Source organism: Hyalella azteca, unplaced genomic scaffold (assembly GCF_000764305.2).
Source record: "Hyalella azteca isolate HAZT.00-mixed unplaced genomic scaffold, Hazt_2.0.2 contig14662, whole genome shotgun sequence".
Classification (NCBI taxonomy): domain Eukaryota; kingdom Metazoa; phylum Arthropoda; class Malacostraca; order Amphipoda; family Hyalellidae; genus Hyalella; species Hyalella azteca.
The window spans coordinates 828,276-850,811 of NW_025944539.1; the positions used below are offsets into that span (position 1 = coordinate 828,276).

The 22,536-nt window shown below is 38.3% G+C and overlaps 1 protein-coding gene across 1 annotated transcript in view; it reads right to left on the minus strand.

The window, feature by feature from the left end:
• Positions 1–15,203, minus strand: part of LOC108667949 (glutamate-gated chloride channel) — a 104,299-nt gene extending 89,096 nt beyond the window's left edge. Inside the window, exons 1-4 of the mRNA XM_018155062.2 lie at positions 14,767–15,203; positions 13,764–13,916; positions 8,732–8,808; positions 7,509–7,578 (exon numbers count right to left, since the gene is read on the minus strand). Of these exons, the coding sequence (XP_018010551.2) occupies positions 7,509–7,578; positions 8,732–8,808; positions 13,764–13,916; positions 14,767–15,109 (643 nt within the window). The 5' untranslated portion in view covers positions 15,110–15,203. The remainder of the gene's footprint in view (positions 1–7,508; positions 7,579–8,731; positions 8,809–13,763; positions 13,917–14,766) is intronic.
• Positions 15,204–22,536: the final 7,333 nt, after the last annotated feature.

Consider the following 22,536-nt stretch of genomic DNA (forward strand, 5'->3'; position numbering starts at 1 on the left):
AATTTCAGCCAAGTCTCCTCACCCGCCAACGCGAGTATAATTTCAGCCAAGTCTCCTCACCCGCCAACGCGAGTATAATTTCAGCCAAGTCTCCTCACCCGCCAACGCGAGTATAATTTCAGCCAAGTCTCCACACCCGCTAACGTGAGTACAATTTCAGCCAAGTCTCCTTACCCGCTAACGCGAGTACAATTTCAGCACAGTCTCCTTACCCGCTAACGCGAGTACAATTTCAGCACAGTCTCATCCCCCGCTAACGCGAGTACAATTTCAGCCAAGTCTCCTTACCCGCTAACGTGAGTACAATTTCAGCCAAGTCTCCTTACCCGCTAACGCGAGTACAATTTCAGCACAGTCTCCTTCCCGGTAACGCGAGTACAATTTCAGCCAAGTCTCCTCACCAGCTAACGCGAGTACAATTTCAGCACAGTGAGAATATAGCGCCTTTAGTAAAACTTTAGGCTGAAATTCTCATCCACCTAGCCAGCGCCCGCACTAAAAGCTACAGGACCGAGTTACATGGATATCTTTAGGAAAAAATTTGAATTCAAGTCTGAAATCAGAGTCGTTTCAGTAATTTTTTAGTATCCGTTAAACGTTGACCTGTTCTCAGAATGTTTGTGAAACAATAACTTGACCAAAAGAGGAACGAGCGCAACTTGGTCCATGAAAAAGTATCAATACGCTGGTAAAACATTGTCTTAAGCAAATAAACTATAAAATTAAATGTTAAATTATAAAAGTTTTATTTGGTAACTCTTCAATATAAACAGATCTTAGTTATAATTTATCAAAAAATATTGCACAGTGTAACTGGCGCCTTCAGTTTCGAAGTGGACTTTCATTTTCTTCGGGGAAAAACTTGAACCTCAAAACAACCAAAAAAAGAAGCCAATAGCGAGCATGAAGCGTTGTTTACGGTCGTGTTTTGAAGCTGCTTAAGGGTTTCTTAATGGGCTTCTTCCGACCCTGCAAAAATTTATTTCCAGATTACATATGGTCCATCGTTGGCCGTCTCCAATTCGCCTATAATCGTTATGAAGGTGGACAGAGACTCCATCTAGCGAGGCGTAATGGAGCAACTGCAAGACGGATTATCGATACCGTGAAACATCGATCGTTCAATTTGTCGTTGACGAATTATCCTGAACGTCAATTTGAAGCGACGGTCGCGCGTCTCCGCTCTGAATGACGCGCGATTTATCGGTAACGGACGTCGACGCTGCAGAGGTTGACACTATAGCCCGCGCTTACTAACGTAATAAAGACGAGTTCTTAATAGATTACCGGGCTAAAAAGATATGATTTATGAGCAGCCGTGCAGCTCTGAAGATAATGAGAATCATTGTGGAGACTAGGGTTCGGATTTGCAATTGATGGAGACTGCCTCAACAGTTTCACTGGGAAGACCTAGATTTCTTTTCAAAGCTTTACGAAACAAAGGCACCGTTTTAATTAATGATAAATGTATAGCGAATCAATTTGTCTCCTATTGAAAGTTATGACGTAAATGCGGAATCGTCATTCCTTATCATATGCAGTAATTAGTGGCTTAAAAAAAAGTTTTCTCTTTCAGTTTTGAGTTGCAAGTATAAACGAGCGAAAAATGACATTTATCCCATCTTTTATAGAGGACGCTCGGTAAAAGTAAAGTTGAGGGACAGATTACAACTAAGCCTCTCGCAACTGAGCTTAAGGCCCCGTGATTACATTCTAATTTAGAAGAATTATTCAGGAAAGAAAGTCACTTTTAATGACATTGTTCTTACAGAATAAATCTGCTTTGCTACACAATGGAATGCCTCGCTGTTGTGATACAGTCTAGAATGTAAAGCCTACGTCCAAGATGGGAATTTAAAATTGTTTAGCGTGGGTGGAATAATTAAGACATTATTTTTGTTGTCATCCTGAATCTGCATATAAAATAGTCCTCCGAAGTCAAAATAAAATTCAATGTCAGTTTTATTTAAATAAAACATTAATTTTTCATATACATATTTTGCCGAGATATTTTTTTACTTCCCTTTTAAAATTTTTTCGGCAAGCGAATATCGTACAAGACATCTTGTCAGGAGTTAAAGATTGAGATAGTATAAAGATATAATTAAGATTAAGCTTAGTAAATAGATTTAGCTTAATATCGAGATAGAGCTCAATAGGGATAAATATTCATGGGGATAAATCTTAACATAGAGATAAATCTTAATACGGAGATAAATCGTAATATCAAGATCAATCTTAATATAGAGATAAAGCTTGAGATAAAGAAAAAGCTTATTATCCGGTATATTCTCAACGAAATTACAATGTTCCTTCACTTTAGTAGTGAAGCAAGTTCGTTTTGCTAATGCAAATTCGAGGGATAACAACTTCAATATTTTCATACCGTACAAAAAGATTTTACGTCCTAAATCCTAAATACTACAAGCTTACAACAAGGAAAACCGATACACGAAGATGGCAAATACAATTAATGATGCCCTATTGGTTCTAAACTAGTAGTACGCGTACCATTAGTGGTACGCGTACCATTAGTGGTAAGTGAGGGTCCTCTAAGTGGTAGGTACTCGAGAGCAATTTATTGTTAAATAAAGAGCCCTCTGTATGGCAATATCCTTCTAAGTGGTACTCGAGGGCACTTTGTGTGGCATGAGCTGTCTATGTGGTACGTGTAAAATTTGGGGTCATGAACGGCTTCTTAGTCCCTTTCTACTTATGTTTTACTTCAAAATTTATTTACGTGAATCGGCCGAATACAATAAGTGACCGATTCGCGTCTGATCCAGTTCTAAGCCGAGTATGGCTAGCCTCTAAAGTCCTAAAACAGAATCTGGATTTAGATGAGGTATTGTGACGAATTATATAATCTACCGGTAACTGGCATCTGTTGCTACAAGCACCTAGCCTGGTCCCAAGAGTTAGATTCAAAGATGACATTCACCTAATGCACTATTATCTGTTGAATTCAGACAGAACATTTACTTTACCCACTAATTATTTTTACTGTAAGTTTAATAAAATGGAACTAATACTACATATCAATGGTTAACATGCAGTCGTTTGCTGGCCACGGATAACTGGCGGTACACGTACGAATAGGCACGAGCCCTCAAGCAGTACTCGGTCACGTCACATGCAGAGGCAGTAACTGCAATGCTGTAACTTCACTGCAGTAAATGCACTGATGTAACTGCACTGCTGTAAGTTCACTGCAGTAACTGCACTGTTGTAACTTCACTTTACACTGCCCTGCAACAACTGCACTGATGTAAATGCATTGCAGTAACTTCACTGGCTGCAGCAATTGCACTGCTGTAGCTGCACTCCCGTAGCTGCACCTCTGTAACAGCACGAAAGGGCTTACGGAAAAATACGTACTCAGCAGTTGATCGCTCATAAACAATGCTCTTCATAAAAGGTAGGTGCTAACCCCCTGAAAATAGCCTTGTCACGCACAAATGAGATGCTCGTTACCGCAGCTGCGTGGACACCTTAGCCCACACGTCACCCATAATACCCACTCACACAGCCTATTATTCAGCCCACACGTCACCCATAAAACGCACTCACACACCCTCTTATTTTCTCCGAGTCGTCGCTTTCCTGATGCATTGGCCGGTGCCCCCACAACATCATCATGAACATCATAAGAATTGCATAGACATGCATAATTTTTCTTTTGCCCTAGAGAGCAGAAGGGACCAAAATTTACAGCGATCGTTTTGTGATTCGTTAATGTGTTATGTTAAATACGTCAAAAGAAATAGTCGAGTTTGTTAAAATTAGCAAAAGGAATTTTCTTCACGGTTCAGCATTGATGTAAGCCTTCACACTTAAAACCTATTGTAATATAATCAATGAGTATTCAGCAAGATTACTAAAATAATGGAGTTTCGATGCATAGATGGATTTATAATGTGTTCAATAACCTCCTTGCTATCCACTACACAGTTGTAGTAGTGCACCGACACAGTCTCATTATCCTCCTAGTTATCCTCTGCTCAGCGGTATCAGTGCACCGACAGTCTCATTATCCTCCTAGTTATCCTCTGCTCAGCGGTAACATTATCCTCCTAGTTATCCACTGCTCAGCGGTAGCAGTGCACCGACACAGTCTCATTATTGTCCTAGTTATCCTCTGCTCAGCGGTAGCAGTGTGCGCATGAAAGCCTCCAATTAGATCGCATTCCAAGACTCTAGGAACATTCCCGCCAGACGGCGTTCCTGCTATCAAATAGTTTCCGATTGGCAAAAGTTTTAATTTGAAGTACGTGCAGAAATGGTCTAATGACATTATTTAATATAAGTAAATAGGGTACATTGCGCACCTGGATATAGCAGGATTCTAAAAAATCACTTGATATAAATCGAAAGTTCTTGCTATGATGCGAGAAATGAATTACATATTAGAAAGTCAGAAGTTTGGAGATAAATTGCTTGAAAAGAATTTATTTAGCTATCAGCAGTACGAGGTGCAACCGACGAAAGTGTCTGTTGCTTCTCTGCTACGGTGCACTCAGTAACAGAATATATGCTTTCTCGTGTGTGGGACGAGTTTGGTTACCGTTTAGATGTTTGCCGAGCAGCACCTATTAAACATTTATAAATATTAAAAAACTTTGAATCTTTCTCTTTCCAATGGAGTATAAATTACTCATTTTGAATTTATACTTAAATAGATACGAATTTATTAAATTGTGTCCATCATTTAGAATAACCCTGAATTATTTAATAAAACGAAGCATTCCTTTGACACAAAAAAAATGAATATTTTGCCTCACAGCTCCAGGCCTCAGGACTTACACGCATTTGCAAAACTGTCTATTTCAAGGAAACACAAACTATGTGCAAAATATGAGCTCATTTTCGAAGAAAATAATTTTTGACATTAGCCAATTCTTGAAAAAATGTCAATGTACGTACAGACTTGCATAAAAGGCAAAAAAAAAAACATTTTCTGGTGACGTTCATCTTAGATATTTTATTTATGTCGTGAAACAAGAAAAATACTCCACTGAAATTCAGACGCCGAAAAGTGGTCGAGGCGAATATTGCAGCGTCGGCATAAATGGCTAAAAAGCTTTGCAGTAAAGCAGACTTGGCGACGCCTCCTGAGACTCTAACTTCCTCTGGTATTCAAAGATAGGAAATAGAGTCGACATAATATAACATTTTCTCATTACTTATTTTTTATGGCGCATGCATTAGGTATCCTTGCTTTCTCATAGTTGCGTCTCAATAATGCTTTCCAAAAGTAGACTTTGTTGAATTACTTCTCAAATGCACAGTTTACATGTCCTGTTCGCCTGCTTGCGAGTCACGCGCAAGATCCCTGTACGTTGTAGGTTTTGTTATCATCTTCAGTTTTAGTTCGGTGCTGGCTCGAGAATTATGAATAGCAAATATTTGGTACGTGTGTTTTAGTATTTTAATATTTAGTATTAGATATAGTTTTAGTTATTAGTTTAGTTTTAGTATTATATTCTTTTTAGTATTTACAGCAGTTTTTATATCATGAACATGACAGATGTTCGAAATCAATGATTTTACTTCTCGATAAGTCATGCCTTTTGTGCAATAATAATTTTTAGTTACCATTTTTGTCATTGTATCTCGCTTGTTCTTTTCAAAAAATATAATTTTAGTAAGAGTGAACGGCAAAATCATGTATTCAAAGTTTTTCTTAATGAATATCCGTAACGAAACACATTTGATTCGTGTCAACAACACACTTTTCCTGGGGGGAAGGATACCTAATTACTATAAATTCAGGTGATAAAACAATATACATCACATCTTAAAATAATTACGCATGCTGTGTAAAGATGCATCGTAAACGTCTCTATGGAAGGTCTTAGGACAAATTATCTGTTTCCACGACAGTACAAATTATCAAATGCCGTCGACACAACTTTTCATATCTCATAAACATGTTCACGTCTTCTTATTATTGCTACGTCCCGTAGGCCCCGTAAAACTTGATGGGTGGGGCAGCAATCTAGCTGAAGGCCGCGGTATAAATGGATCTCACTGAGAGAAATGAACCGCATGCAAATATCGCCCGGAGAATTGATCATATAAGATCGCCTAATCTCGACCGAGCAGATAGTTTAGTTCAATGTTTATTCTCTATGCTTAAGAATGTATTTCCTAGAAAGAAAACTGCACCTAACATCGATTTGAATTGAATAAATTATATATTGAACTCAATTTGACATCAGTAGGGCATGCAAAAGCAACAGGGATTGCTAACAAGCTTTTACACCTCGCGAGCTTTCGAAAAAAAAAACTTTAGCGAAAAATAAATATGCAGAAAATTCAGGATAGCTTAAATTTATATACAAGCAGGTCATATACAGAAAGGCCCCAAGTTGAGATAAAGATTTGTAAGTACTTTTAATGTTGATATCACAAATAATATAATAAATAGGGATGAAAGTTTTGCATGTTTTCAATAATATTCTTGCAATTAGGATTTTTGGGCGTGTGTATAAAATCAGAAGAAAAGAAAGAGAAAGTTTCTTAGAAAGAAAATAATTTATTAGAATGAATAAATAAAGCTTAATTTGATTTAATATATTTGTAATAGACCGTTCTGCTCACTGAAATTCACACACAAATTTTTACAAATAAATTCCATTTAGAAATAAAAAATTTCAAGTGAAAGCATGACATGATTTTTTAAATTACTAGTTTTTATAACTAAATAAAACCAGTTAAACATGTACGAGATGAATTATTTATAAAATATCCAACAGAGCAAAACTCATCTTCTAATTTGATCTCGGAAAGACAAGGCCCAAGGCTTTAATTTCTTAAAAAAAACATGGCATTTCAGTTGCAAAAAATAAACTAAATTCTTGTATTTTACAACGGAAAATAATCAATCAAATCGTATCATCAATAATACCATGTTACATATGGAGTTGTAATATGGTAAAATATATAACATTATCATCATGCCTGGAGCATGATGATAATGTTGGACATGAGACATTGGAACATGAACGACATGAATACTGAAGAGAAGATAAGAATCATGTTCATTCAAAATCGCATAAAACAAGATCTAGGAAGTATGATACGGTATGCTGGTCTTAATGGCTAAAGCATCTGAACGTTGTCTCGACATGCGCTGTGCCTTTGTTTACGGTTAGATTAACCGTCAATGCTTCGAGTTTCTAAGGACCATTTAACCAGTAACAGTCAATAGACAAACGGTTATAATGACCTTATTGTTTATTATGATCTAAACCCTTCCATATTGAATTTTATCTTATAAACTCATCTTACTGAATGTCGCCATCTAAATAGGATTATCTATCCCCATCTTATAGGATTGAATAGGATTATCTACCCCATCTTATTGTATAATACCTTATAAACTCGTCTTGTTGAATGGCATTATCTACCCCCAACTTATTGAATATCATAATCTTAACGCATCATATTGAATATGATCATCCTAAGACAAGACGATCTTCATTCAAGCAGATCTCATTACTCACCACCATCGTCGCTGTACTGCAATCTGTCGTCGTTCCACTGTTCGCGGAATGTCATTTGAATCCCGAACTCCTGGCAGAGAAATGATTTTAAGATAAGAAACCTTCGGATAAAATTACATAAGAAATTAGTTATTTCTTTACTAACAATTATTATATTTATTTATTTATGAATCAAGTTTTCGCTTTTGATACTTTTTACGTATCAGGGATACGTCTGGTTTGATTTCGGTTCGCACTTTGGGTAAGAAAGTGTCATAATTTGCGCAATATAAATTGATTCTTCCGAGTATCGAAATATATTATTCTATAGCCTTAAATCGAGGGCTGTCACATCAGTTAAAATTCGTTTCTTAAAATATTTTATTTTATTATTATCTTTTTCACATATTCATAAGCAATACAATCCCGATGAGCTTTAATTTTCCGTCAAGGCTGGGAGCGGTTAGACTTTTTCAACGACTTCTTGCAATTAGACATAATTCATGCTAGTTTAACAATTTCCTCATAATAAAATAACAAATAAATACTCCAGAAAATTCAAAATTAGCGCTGGCAAGAATGGATTACATAGCAACATGAGTAATTACGAAGTTCAATTTTGTTTTTGTTAAAGGCTCTGATAAGAGAGAAAAATAAAGCTTAATAAAAATATGAGTGAACTCTGGCCCTAGAATTTTTGGCATGCCTATAATAGATTGATATTTTCTTCTGATTCTGTAACTAGTGGCAATTTATCAAGTATATTATTCTCCTATCAGCTAAATTACATATTTTGTCATTCTCCACTTAGTGACCTAGTTGGGATGTTGTTCAATTCTTGAATTAGAGACCAAAAGTTATGCAAGAATGCCCCAAATATTGACGATTTTCCTAATGAAGATATAAAAATCTAAGATAAAACATTCCATTGTAATATTGAACATTTTTATTACTTAAATTATTAGACGCCAGCGACTTGTAAAAGTTCATGACTAGTACTCAGTTCGTGACTAGCACTCAGTTTATGACTAGTACTCAGTTCGTGACTAGTACTCAGTTCGTGACTAGCACTCAGTTTATGACTAGTACTCAGTTCATGACTAGTACTCAGTTCATGACTAGCACTCAGTTCATGACTAGTACTCAGTTCATGACTAGCACTCAGTTCATGACTAGCACCCACTTCATGACTAGTATTCAGTTCATGATAAGTATCACTAGTACAAAAGTACAATACAACCTACCATGTTGTAGTCGTCTATCTTGGTGATGGCTCGTATCATGATGTTGATGACAACTCTAGTGTAGTCAGCGTGTTGATCTGTGAGACGAAAAAAACTTGGTTCATTCCAAATTATCGAAATTGTATTATTATTCTACCATCAATTGTTATTAATTATATATTATTATAATTTTAATTATTATCGACGCGTTTTCTTCATCTGCCGCAACGTTCCAACCGAAACAAACAGTGCATTTCAAACAATGATACATCAATGTCTTATCATAAGGACTTGAAAGATGAAAAAATATCGTTTTCAAATTCAGAATTAAATTACAATTTTCATTAAATTCATCCAGATGTCAAAACCAGATATTACAATTAGTCCGAATGTCATGTGGGCTTTGACGAGAGGCAGTATACATTTAATGTACGAGCCTGTCGATTGGAGAAGGAACTTAAATTTAAATTTCAAGTGGAATCAGAAGAGCAATTTTCTTCTAAGCCATTAATTCGTACATAGAGGTAACAAATAAATAGATTTATAAACTTGATGTTTTCCATCAAACATGATAAACTAAAATAAAACGTGCTACTAAATTTTTAGTCATCAAATCTTCGAAAACGTAAAGGAAACCTTAAAATCGCCGATGCTCCTTATTCTTATTTAACATTTTGACGCAATTAAAAAGTGCATTTTTTAGCGGCACTCCCATTCGCTTTCTCTGCAGCAGAAAACACAGAGGATATGGATGCCAAAACGAAGTATTTGGCACCAACCAACAGGATTACAGTCAACGAGCTGTCCGAACTGACTAGAGGCTTAAATTGACTATAGACTAGAGACTAGTGACTAGAGGCTTAAATTGAGCCATGAGAGCATGAAGGGAAAAACAAAATGTCAGGCTTACGGTGAGGCATGGAAAAATGGCCTCCAGTCAACTCCGTAAATTCAATAACTCTTTTCGCACTCGTTCGTTGGGCGGAAAGGTAGAGATAAAGCAATGAAAGATGTAGGGAAAGTTTGATTGAGTATTTTTTGATTAAAAAATTAATGTAACACAAAATTAATTCAGATATTTCTCGTTTAACTGGTCCAGTCAGCCTAAATGCATGTGCTCCGTGAACATGGCGAGAATTCACGTTTTGTAATATGCTTCCGAGATAACTATATATATTTTTACTCATTTTTTAATTACACTAAATTCAACAGAAAATATAGTTGAAATCCACTCAAACAAAATTAAAAAGTTTAAGGCTAAAAATATTATCAAAAGTCTTCGCGTGGAAGGGTTTTTTAGCTCTACAACAGTTATTAATTCACTGAAAGTGAAGCTCGCATCAATAATTATATGCAAGGCTTATACAGAGTAACGCTTCCTAAATATGCCAATTAATCTTTAAAAGCGAACAAAAAACAATATTATAACAATGATATATCCTCGAGTAAAGTGCAAGAATGCGAACATGTTGTACAAAAAAAAAATATCTAACACTGTAGAAAAAATCTCGACATGATCCGCGACTTGTGGCAAGTCACAACAGCGCTGGCTATTTAAGACATAGCGGTGTTTTTAGCGCATTTTCTCATTTATGGAAATAATGCACTATTATGCTCGCCGTGTCCGTCTGTCTGTCCGTCCGTCTGTCCGTGACCTCAAGTTTTCGTCGACGAGAAAATGCGCTCTCTGTCACTCACTGCAGTGAGTACTGAGTTATATTTTTTTAAAGCAATGCGAAGTAGGCCATAGAAGCGCAGTCCGAGACTCGGAAATCCTCGAAGCGAATAGCGCGGTGCCAAATATTGGGGCGTATGTCGCGCAGGGTCAATCCTCGGCTGACTTGCAATCACCTCGGACAATCCCTGTATGGCTGCTACAGCGGCGGACAATCCCTGTATGGCTGCTGCGGCAGCAGGCAATCCCTGTATGGCTGCTACAGCGGCGGGCAATCCCTGTATAGCTGCTGCGGCAGCAGGCAATCCCTGTATGGCTGCTACAGCGGCGGACAATCCCTGTATGGCTGCTGTGNTCTTATACACATCTAGATGTGTATAAGAGACAGCTGTATGGCTGCTGCGGCGGCTAGCAATCCCTGTATGGCTGCTGGACCGGCAGGCATTGTATTATTATTAGTGCGTTAAAATGTCAAACGCGGTATGCTATTATGCGGCGTGTTCATTTATGCCATCACAATATGTTATGCCGTGTCGTTAAGCCATTACAATACGTTATTTTATGTCGATATGCCATCGCAATGTTATTTCATGTCGAAATGCCATCACAATTAGTTATTTGAAGCCATTGAGCCATCACAGTCTGCCACAGCGTTATGCCATGCTCCTACGTCCTCACGCCACAACGGTATGTCATGTATAAGTAGCAACTTCAAGTTCAAGCAACTTCAACTCCTACGCCATCACGCCACAACGGTATGTCATCTATAAGTAGCAACTTCAAGTTCAAGCAACTTCAAGTTCAAGCAACTTCAAGTTCAAGCAACTTCACGGCAACTCTAAACTAGCGTTGTCGGGAAAACTTAGCGCGCGGGAAGCCTCGAGACTGCAATAGAATCGAACAATAACGACCTCTGGCCAAAGTGTGGCACAACTCGAGCGATAAAATTAATATTTTTCATTGCCTTACAGTTCCAATAGTTTTCATTGTCTGATATTGCCAATACTTTTCATTGTTTTGTATTATGAGACTCGCAGCAACAAAGCCACAACGAAGCTCTCCCTAGCTGTCGACATCAGAAAATGTTTAGTATGAAGGCTTAGGAAGCTTTTAAGGGAAAATAAAAAAAAACATAACTTATTTTACTTAGTGAAATTGAGAAGTACGTTCCCATAATGCTATTAGCATCTGGGCTATGAAATAAGAGTTGTGCCTGATCCGTGTAGAATTATGGTAAATTAATTTAAAAGTATTCATGTTGCTATTATACGTAAAATCAACGCAAATTAGACTGTGGCGAGTAGAAAGTTTCTTTTATTGTTTCAAAAAAAAAAAAGCGGGCGTTCCATTGATGAGGTAGATCAGATCATTTTATAATGCGTGAGATAAAGAAGTNATAAGAGACAGCGGTGGGGCGCCTCTTCATGTTGTGGGGCCCAGTCTTCCCGTGACGGAGGAGCGGCTCTTCATGTTGTGGGCCCGTCTTCCCGTGACGGTGGAGCGGCTCTTCATGTTGTGGGCCCCGTCTTCCCGTGACGGTGGAGCGGCTCTTCATGTCGTGGACCCCGTCTTCCCGCGACGGTGGGGCGGCTCTTCATGTTGTGGGCCCTGTCTTCCCGCGACGGTGGGGCGGCACTTCATGTTGTGGGCCCCGTTTTCCCGTGACGGAGGAGCGGCTCTTCATGTTGTGGACCCCGTCTTCCCGCGACGGTGGGGCGGCTCTTCATGTTGTGGGCCCCGTCTTCCCGTGACGGTGGGGCGGCTCTTCATGTTGTGGGCCCTGTCTTCCCGTGACGTTGGAGCGGCTCTTCATGTTGTGGGCCCGTTTTCCCGTGACAGAAGGTGTTCGGGGCCCCGGCGTTGAGCGACATTCCCGTTGAATGACGCAGGTCGCGCTAACAGAAAAGGTCCATTGATTGTCGATAGCGGCGCATATACGAGGCCAAAAGCCACTCCCAGCCTCGGCAATTGATGGCAAGTCCGTCAAGCATAAAAAAAGCGAGACTTTCTTTTTCAAAGAGGAGCCAAGCTATATAAAAGGTCATATTTTTACAAAGAAAACTTGCAAAAATGTGAACATTTCGGCAAAGAAAACTAACGGAAAGACAGTATTTTTCCAGGGAATATTTTTGAAATAAAAGCAAAGCAATTTAACAAGCAAACGTTTCAAAAAAGAAACAATTTTGAAAAGAAAACTGGCGAAAAATGGCAAAATTTTTGCAAGCGAAATTTGTGAAAATTTTAGATCGAGCGCAACGCGTAATTGCCAGGTTTCGACGAAGAATGAAATGCTCTTGAGAGAGAATTGTAATCTTGCATTGTTAGGGAATAGTATACATTCATTAATATTTCGTAGTAACTACTTTTCTATTTTCATTTAGAGCTTTCCATACTTTAGGTTTTGCAAACATCCGGGATTCATTCATTCATGTTTTGGACTTTAGCTGGTAAGGACTACAAGGGCACAACGCAAGTGTACAGATTTGTTTTAATAAATACAGTGTGAATACTCAGTGTTTTATCTTAACTGAACCTTTCACGGCCGTATCGAGTTAAAAGTGATTATGAAGTAGTCCCCCAGCAGCATCAATTAAATTGTAATCTTGCATCAATTAAATTACCGACTTTTTTAGTTTTGATCACTTGACTAACGTCCTTCGCAGATGAAGGCATCGCTTCAACTACCAAGATTCGCGTTTACTTTTAAACTTGCGTTGAATATTAGTTTGGTCGTCATTTATCTATTTCACTCAATTCAGACCATAATAAATTATCAAGCATCGCGGTATACGTGTTCAAATCGAACTCTATCGAGAAAAATGCATCAGGATGATGCTAATCCATGATAAATCGTGAATTAAATCCGCATAAAAAACTTCATTTGAACTTCAGATTCGTCCTTTTGTTATCGCAACTATGGCAAATCACAAATTTCGCGAAATAAATAATTTAATCCATTAAAAAATTGATAAATGCTTTTATAAATTTTTTTCACAATAATAAATGTTTTTGTAACTGAAATAATTGACACAGAAATGTAATAAAACAACGATAAAATAAATATAATAATTAATTACCTGTTCGGTTTTTATAATTGCAATAATGGACACAGAGACATAATAAGGAAATGCTAAAAATATATATAATAAGTAATCACCTGTTAGGTTTTTATAATTGCAATAATGGACACGGAGATATAATAAATCAACGATGAATAAATATGATATTAAATATAACTAAATATAAATATAATAATTAAATATATAAATATAATAATTAAATATATAAATTATGAAGACCTGTTCGGTTTTCATAATTGCAATAATGGACACAGAGATATAATAAGGAAATTATAAAATAAATATACTAAGTAATCACCTGTTCGGTTGGCGCTAGAGGGCCTAATCTTCCTGTCATAGCCGTTGATGCCGAGGATCTCGTCGAGCAGGCGCTTCTCTCGCGTCCTGTTGTTCTCGCGTCGGGGCGGCCGCCCCCCGCCGCCACGACCACCGTGGTAAGCCGACCTCCGGCCTGAGGGGGGCAAGTAGTAATACTCGTGTTGGATATGGATATTGGATACTCATCCTGTTGTTGGATATCCATATCCTGCTATATCCATATCCATATCCACCCTGCTGGTGGATATGGATATCGGATACTCACCCTGCTGGTGGATATGGATATCGGATACTGACCTGGTTGTTGGATATGGATATTGGATACTCACCTTGTTGGTGGATATGGATATCCAATACTGAACCTGGTAGGAGATGTCAAAAAGTCATCCTACTGCTGAATATCAATATCGGATACTCACCCTGTTGGTGGATATGGATATCGGATACTGACTCTTGTAGGAGATATCGAAAAGTCATCTTACTGCTGGATATCAATATCGGATACTCACCCTGTCGGTGGACATCGAAACTCACCCTACAGGCGGACCTACTGTATGCATCACGTAAAAACCTGGTAACCACATTTATCCTCATCAATCACAGGTTTAATCTTTTACCCACGGCTACATTAACTTTGTCATTGCAATTAATATGCAAAGTTCTGCTAACGCGAGCTACCCTCGATAGAAAAAATATGACTCAGTACTTCACTGCAGCGAGTGACAGAGCGCGCATTTTCTCGTTGACGGAAACGTGAAGTTGGACGGACAGACAGACGGACAGGAAGGACGGACAGACAGACGGACAGACAGACAGACGGACGGACAGGCAGACGGACGGACAGACAGACGGACGGACAGACGGACGGAACGACATGACGAGCACAATAGCGTTTTTTTTCCTGAATAAATGAGAACATAAATGAGAAAATGCGCTAAAAATTATATTGGACAACATGAATAGTACCTACAACTTGGACATACCTGCAAGTCCACTGCGCTTGCTGCGGGAGGTCACATTAAGTCCACCCAAGTCCCCCGCGGGGCTGCGGCAAGGCATGGGGCTGGCACGGCTTCTGACGCTACCAGACCCGCATGGTTCTTTCACATCCCCATCGAGTGGGGAAACTAAGTCTTCTCCTCTTCTCCAGGCCATACGAGCAGCTAGTCTTCTCTCCCTCTCCTCATCATCCTTCTCCTCTAATGACATTATTCTTTTGCTGTTTCTTCTTGTTTTGGTTGTGGAGTAGTTATCGTTATCGTCGCTGTCGAATTCCCTTGATGGAAAATCATCCTCTTCGGGGAATGGCATCAACTGTCCCTTCATCCCCGCTCTGCTTAAGGATCCCTGCAACAAGCCTCCTCTTCCCCCACGTATATTCCCCACCACTCTGCTGCTGCTGCTGCTGCTGCTGCTGCTGCTGCTGCTGCTGCTCTCGTCGCTGTCGCTTCTGCTGCTCATGCTCGAGCCGCCAAGCACGCCGATGCGGCCCGAGCTCCTGCACAAAATGAAAATCATGAGTAAAATGTTGAAAATTTGAATTCTGTTTAATATCGCTGGTTAAAATTGATAAATTTTGGAGCTTTGTTTTACAATCTAATGCCAAAATTTCAAGGTTTAGTAAATTTGTTCTAATTATAAGTTCCAAATTTGGATTAGTTTATTTCTTGCCGAAATGGTATCTGCAAAATATTGTTAAAACAACAAAAAATAATAAAGGATAACGGCGAACTGTATCGTTGATACGGTATTGAAAGAAACGGTGAAAAAACAGTAACGTGCAAGCGTGTTGATTGTGTTCTCATATCGCACGGGGCTAACAGCAGTAACAAAATGGATCGTTAAAGTTCGTTAGCTTCACTAATGTCGATATAAGTGCAATGCATTACAACTCGCATGAACAAAGCTGTACAATGCATTCATTGGAGCTGCAAAAAGCAGTAATTACAGAGGCACAAACATCGGCAATAATTCATGCAGTAGTGGCACACATTCAGAGGCAACAAATTCATAAAATGTTTGACATTTGATAGACATATTTATTAAAAAAAATAAATTTTTTAAGCCTCATAACCAATAGTCTACACACTCACATTTGTCTTTGTCTCCACGATCCCGAAAAACTGTAATAAAAGAGGAGAGAAAATGCAAATTAGTATATGTAAATAGCATCAAATGAATTACTCAAGGACAAGAAAAATAGAAGATACATATCAAATAATCTGACTGTGTTCACATTCGCACTTCAAAACTCAAGTTATTAATAATTTTGTAAGCTTTCTATGATAAGGATTATGAACAAATGTCAATTAAAAGTTGTACAAATATATCGGTACTGCTTAAAATTTTCAGATGTCATATACTGAAATGCCAATGACTTAGGCACGAGTAAAGACATTTGCTTCAACGAGAATAATTCGATCTCACCGTCGAGAATTATCGTGACTGGATTTTTACTCGTATCCTTCATATACAAGTGGGTGTAGCAGTCATGACTCAACCGACCCTTCATATAAAAACGGGTGTAGCAGTCATGACTCAACCGACCTTCATATACAAGTGGGTGTAGCAGTCATAACCCAACCGACCCTTCATATACAAGTGGGTGTAGCAGTCATAACTCAACCGATCCTTCATATAAAAGTGGGTGTAGCAGTCATAACTCAACCGATCCTTCGTTTACAAGTGGGTGTAGCAGTCATGACTCAACCGACCCTTCATATACAAGTGGGTGTAGCAGTCATGACTCACCCGATCCTTTATATACAAGTGGGTGTAGCAGTCATAACTTAACCGATCCTTCATATAAAAGTGGGTGTAGCAGTCATAACCCAACCGACCCTTCATATACAAGTGGGTGTAGCAGTCATGACTCAACCGATCCTTCATATAAAAGTGGGTGTAGCAGTCATAACTCAACCGATCCTTCATATACCAGTGGGTGTAGCAGTCATGACTCAATCGACCCTTCATATAAAAGTGGGTGTAGCAGTCATGACTCAACCGATCCTTCATATACAAGTGAGTGTAGCAGTCATACATGACTCAACCGATCCTTCATATACAAGTGGGTGTAGCAGCCATGACACAACCGATACGAGTGGGTGTAACAGTCGTATACGAGTGGGAGTAACAGTCACAGTAGAACGCAAAAATTCAATAAAGGCTAGCTCCCCGAGAGCTTTATGTTGAAGCTGAATGAGCGAAAGGATGTATGTATGTAGGGATGCTTTACACAGAGATTGAATGGCTCTGCGAAACCATAGCAACGCGAGAGTTGGAATACGTCGCCATGACGACGCGACGCTTTTCTCGCAACTCAAGCGTGGTAACAACGAACGCCCACGATACATCGGGATGTAAGCATATCTGTAATGTACGTAATTCTTCATTACCTATGCTCTCATTCATAAGAATGAAATCAGGAGTGCTTAGCAATGAGGAGGATTAAATGAATTATCTTTTATACCAAAGAATTATCCGCTTCTCAATATTAGCTTAGGTTTCCTAAATATTAATTTCTGAATTCAACCCTGGCGGCGTAAATCTTTACTGATGAATTAGAATGAAAAATTTTCAACTTAAATAGCTCTTAATCTAACCTTTGAAGAAATGATGAAGATGATTATGATGATTTTGAGAATGATGGTGATTTAATGCTATTGATGATAATTTTATGACAGTAGTTCAATTTAATCCCGGATTAAAGGGGGACAGTAGAGCTTGGCATAATAGAGGTAAACAATCAAAGGCTCGCAAAACAATTCGTTTCTCCAATGCATTAATCTGACAAATAAAATTACACGATGAAGTGAAAAATTCGGTACAGAAATCCAGCGAAAACAAACAAGAATTTAGCGTAATCCCTGGAAGGCACTTTAGCATAAAATACCCCAACTCTGACAATTATAGATCTTTTTTCTCCGCCACAGAAAATTGTTAATATTTTTCAGTAACCTCCTACGCCGCAGGCATTGAAAAATGAAAGAAACAGATATACTGTACATAAAATTTGCTTTTGTAATGACAAGATTTAAAATTCCATTGGAATGGCAGTATTCAAAAAATTTAAATCGTATAGAAGCTGATCTGCGGCATAATTTTTAGTGCGGCTGAGTAATTTTAAGAAATCGACAGGAAGGACAGAAATTCTAGAAAGATTATTATTTGATTTGTATTATATTTATCAGATTTACAGCGTTTCAAAGTCGAAGCAAAACTTCAAGTCTCCAAGTTATAAGATAACGACTTTAAAACTTTTTAAGTTAGCATTAATAGTACGCAAGAGTCATTTTAATCAATAAAATATATAGATGACCTGTAATACTGCGTCATGACAAATCCCCTTCACGCATCATGATGCTCAATACAATTTATTCAATATCGTAGTGCATAGTATATAGGGCTTGTCAAGAATTTAAATGAGATCGTAAACATTAGCTCAATAAGTTAAATCGAAATTGAATTATGGCAGACTCGTGGCATCGGTGATGACATAAATTGTCGACGTCAATCCGACATTGAAGAAATTTTAAATAAAATTCGTTACTGTATTCGAAACTTAGTCTTTAGTCTTAGTATTCGACAGAGTCTGAGAGTCTTCCTCGCTCTGACGGATTAAATAAATAAGATTCCCGAAGACAAATCCTTACATTGATTCGAGATTAAAAGATGTTCGTGGTGGCACTCCATTAGATTGATGACCAGGAGCCATACTTTCAAAAAAAGTTAAAAGATCGTAAGTTCATCAGCTAATTATTGACGGCCTTTCAAACAAAATTCACCAATCATAGACAAGAAAATAGTTGTAAGTACTTACGTTCACTTAGCGAGTTTTGAAAGTATGGCCCCACCAAACTAACATTCGCAGTGAAAATTTATAGGATATATTGTCTAAAAAGTGACACACTTTCTTACCACAGCAGGAGCAGAGATAGGACGTAGCCCTGATACGCCCTTTTGCCGGGCAAAACTGGGTCAGGATGACCCACACAAGGGCAGACAGTGCATCGCTATTTGGACAAAATTTCACTAATCTTTCTGTGTTCCACAAGAACAAGTCAGTGAACAGTTTAGAAGCTTATGAATTTATCGCTACTTCAGTAACACAGGGAAAATCCCCTCTTATTAATGATGCTTTGGTTTGCTTTACGTCAATACAAAAAGTGAAGCTTTAATGGATAAAATAAAAATATCAGACTCAGATATTAAATCCTGTTTGAAATTTCCACATACTGACTGGAATAAGGGAACATAAAACCACATTATATATCTACTAATCTAAATGGAAGCCGCACCCGTATTGTTTAGCTGTGTTATTTAGTTAGACTAATTCTCAACAATGCGTCCAGATGTATGCTTATTAAGCCTCTTTGTTCCATTTAATGACTGCATAGAGCAAGGTTAGCCGAGGCTTCTATGCACTATCAAAGAAGGCTCTACAAGTGACCTGAGAAGAGAGCTTCTCTCCGGAGCGAACGTTGAGCGAGAGCAGTCGTCGTATTTAAAAGAGCTATATATTTATATATTGTCCGAGCACTCACTTATCCGAGCGACCGTCGAGCAGTCGCCGTAATTAAGAGAACTACTCTTCCGAGCTGACACCGAGAAGGGCACTAGCCGTAATTAAGAGAACTACTCTTCCGAGCTGACACCGAGCAAGAGCACTAGCCGTAATTAAGAGAACTACTCTTCCGAGCGGACACCGAGAGATAGCACTAGCCGTAATTAAGAGAACTACTCTTCCGAGCGGACGCCGAGCGGTAGTGTTGCCCGTAATTTACAGAACAAACAAACTCTGCCGAGTTGTGCGATATATCCCCGACGTCCCATCTGCGGATTAACGTGTAGCTCACTATAGCAAATGGACTCGAGGAACGCATGGCACGACAGCTGTGATAAAATGACAATAAACTTGGGTATAAATAATTCTGGTTTTATTTTTTATATATTCAAGAAATAATTTAATAAAGGAAGTCCTTGGGAGGAGTTATTGGAGGCGATTAATGAAAGGTATATGGTGGAAAATGAAGCTAGGGAAATAAATAGATGTAATATTTATGTGAGATGCCAGATGCAGGACAAGATGAGGAAGGGGAGGCTTAATTAAATATCCTTATATAGGGTACAAGTTGCGTCCTATGACTTTTTTCAAAGATATGGGACCAAAATTCAGAAAAATGATCTTAATAAAGGACGGGCCGCATAAATAAGCTCATCTCAGGCTGCTAACAGAGAACCTGCATCATCTCATCACGGCCGCCCGTCCAGCCACATTTATCAAACTTTAAAAAGCGTCGAGGGTTTTACCTTTTCTCCGCGGCACGCGCTTGTTTGCGTTCATTTTAGCAACGATATTTACGTCATAAGCCGCATTAAAAAGCCGAGACACTTTTTAAATTGTAATAAAAGCGCGAGGCTCTAGACATACGAAACTCGCCCCAGGCCAGCAATTTGCGCTGCCACGTGGAAAAATTTACGATAATTTTAGTGATTTATTTCAAAATTTTGAATTTCAATCCGCGTTACTGGGCTACTTTCACTTCATGTTTAGGGAATGTTTTCTTTCGGATACCGAGCTTTTATATAGTCGTCCAGGAGTTGATTGGGATAGATTATTAATAAGATTGAAAAAATTAATTTAAATCATCTCAATACCAACAAATTACTGTAACCGTAATAATTCTTAAATTAATGTTGCAATTTTAACCGAAAGAAGTCATTTAAATTTTCCTTCAACCAAGAATGTGCATTACGAATTTAGAGGAAAATGTGCTCATAATTTTCCTTTTGAAATTTAATTCAAACCAACTCCTAAATTAAAAACTAGATCAAATTTTTAATACAATCCACATTTCATCATGCCTCATGATCCCACCACATAAATCTTTTAAAAGATTCAATTAAACCAACACGACTGTGGATACGCGCTATGAAGAAGAATCGCTTCGTACTCGCAGTGTCACAATTAAAACACATATAAGATCTAGAATATATAAAAAATATAACTCAGTACTCACTGCTGTGAGTGCCAAAGAGCGCATTTTCTCGTCGATGAAAACGTGAAGTCACGGACGGACTGACGGACGGACGGACAGACAGACAGACGGACAGACGGACGGACATGACGAGCACAATTGCGCCTTTTTTCCATAAATGAGAAAATGCGCTAAAAATGAGCGTAATTCGTCTCGTTCGTGTGCACATAAAATTTAAAATTTCATGTCATTTAGTGGGAAAAATGTACTATTCAGACGGTTATATCCTGATTCAGTTATAAACAAAATAGCAAGAAAAATACAAGAATTAACATCGCACAACATCCACAGCTTGTTGCGGGCTCGAACTCGCAACGCACAGATTTGTCAGAATTTATTTGTGTGTAGCAAGCCTGGCAGCAGTTCTCGGGATACTCGAGTCGGGATATTACCTGGAACTGAAATTTTATATTATTTTCATTCAATAAATTTTATCTTAGTAGGAAATGATTGGAGGAAAGGGAGGCTGGGATTGGATAAAAAAATTACATTTGATTTTGCAATTGGAAGATAAAAATTTAATTTTACAAATGCAAAATAGTTTTCACATTATTGAAACGAGATTAAAATGGCAATTTTATTTTCTATATAATACTTTGATTTATTGTTGGTTTTTTAATTTAGAATACGAAAACTCGGGATAAAGAGTCCGAAACTTGACTCCTAATCAGGAGTCAAAAATTGCAGAAATTCTCAAGCCCGGGCAATTCCGGGCTAACCTGATAGCTCTAATGTAATTATAAGTGAATATAAAAATGTTTTGAAGCATTTAGTCACCACTCTTATAACAAAAAATTCCTTGTGGAAACTTGGCAAGGACTACCTTGCAGAAAGATACACAATTTACAAATAATTCACGGCGAAAAACCTTATTCCTCGTCATAAGAACAGGAAAAGTCTGTTAAGGTTAAGGCTGTTAAGGTTAATGCTGTTAAGGTTAATGCTGTTAAGGTTAAGGCTGTTAAAATTAAGGCTGTTAAGGTTAAGGCTGCCAAGGCTAAGGCTGATAAGGTTAAGGCTGTTAAAGTTAAGGCTGTTAAAATTAAATTAAGGCTGCTAAGGTTAAGGCTGTTAAGGTTAAGACTGTTAAAGTTAAGGCTGTTAAGATTAAAGCTGTTAAGGTTGTGGCTGTTAAGGTTAAGGCTGTTGAGTTTGAGGCTGTTAAAGTTAAGGCTGTCAAGGTTAAGGCTGTTAAGGTTAAGGCTGTCAAGGTTAAGGCTGTTAAGGTTAAGGCTGTTAAGGTTGAGGCTGTTAAGGTTGAGGCTGTTAAGGTTGAGGCTGTTAAGGTTAAGGCTGTTGAGTTTAAGGCTGATAAGGCTAAGGCTGTTAAGTTACGGCTGTTAAGGTTTTGGCTGTTAAGGTTAAGGTTGTTAAGGTTAAGGCTGTCAAGGTTAAGGCTGTCAAGGTTAAGGCAGTTAAGGTTAAGGCTGTTAAGGTTGAGGCTGTTAAAGTTAAGGCTGTTAAGGTTAAGGTAGATAAGGTTAAGAAACATTGCCTTCTTAGCTTACCATTCGACGGCCGAGAGTAGGATGAGGCAGATGAGTAGGAGGCTCATTCTGTGCTGGAGGGACCGTCTCGAGACGCCTGTCGCTCGCATCAACAATCCTGCCAGTCTGGCTGCAGATAATGCCATCTCTGGCACTCCTGGGTTCTTGCTTCAACTGTTACGCAGGATAAATATAGTCCTACTTTACTACTGCGCAAGATAAATGGGTT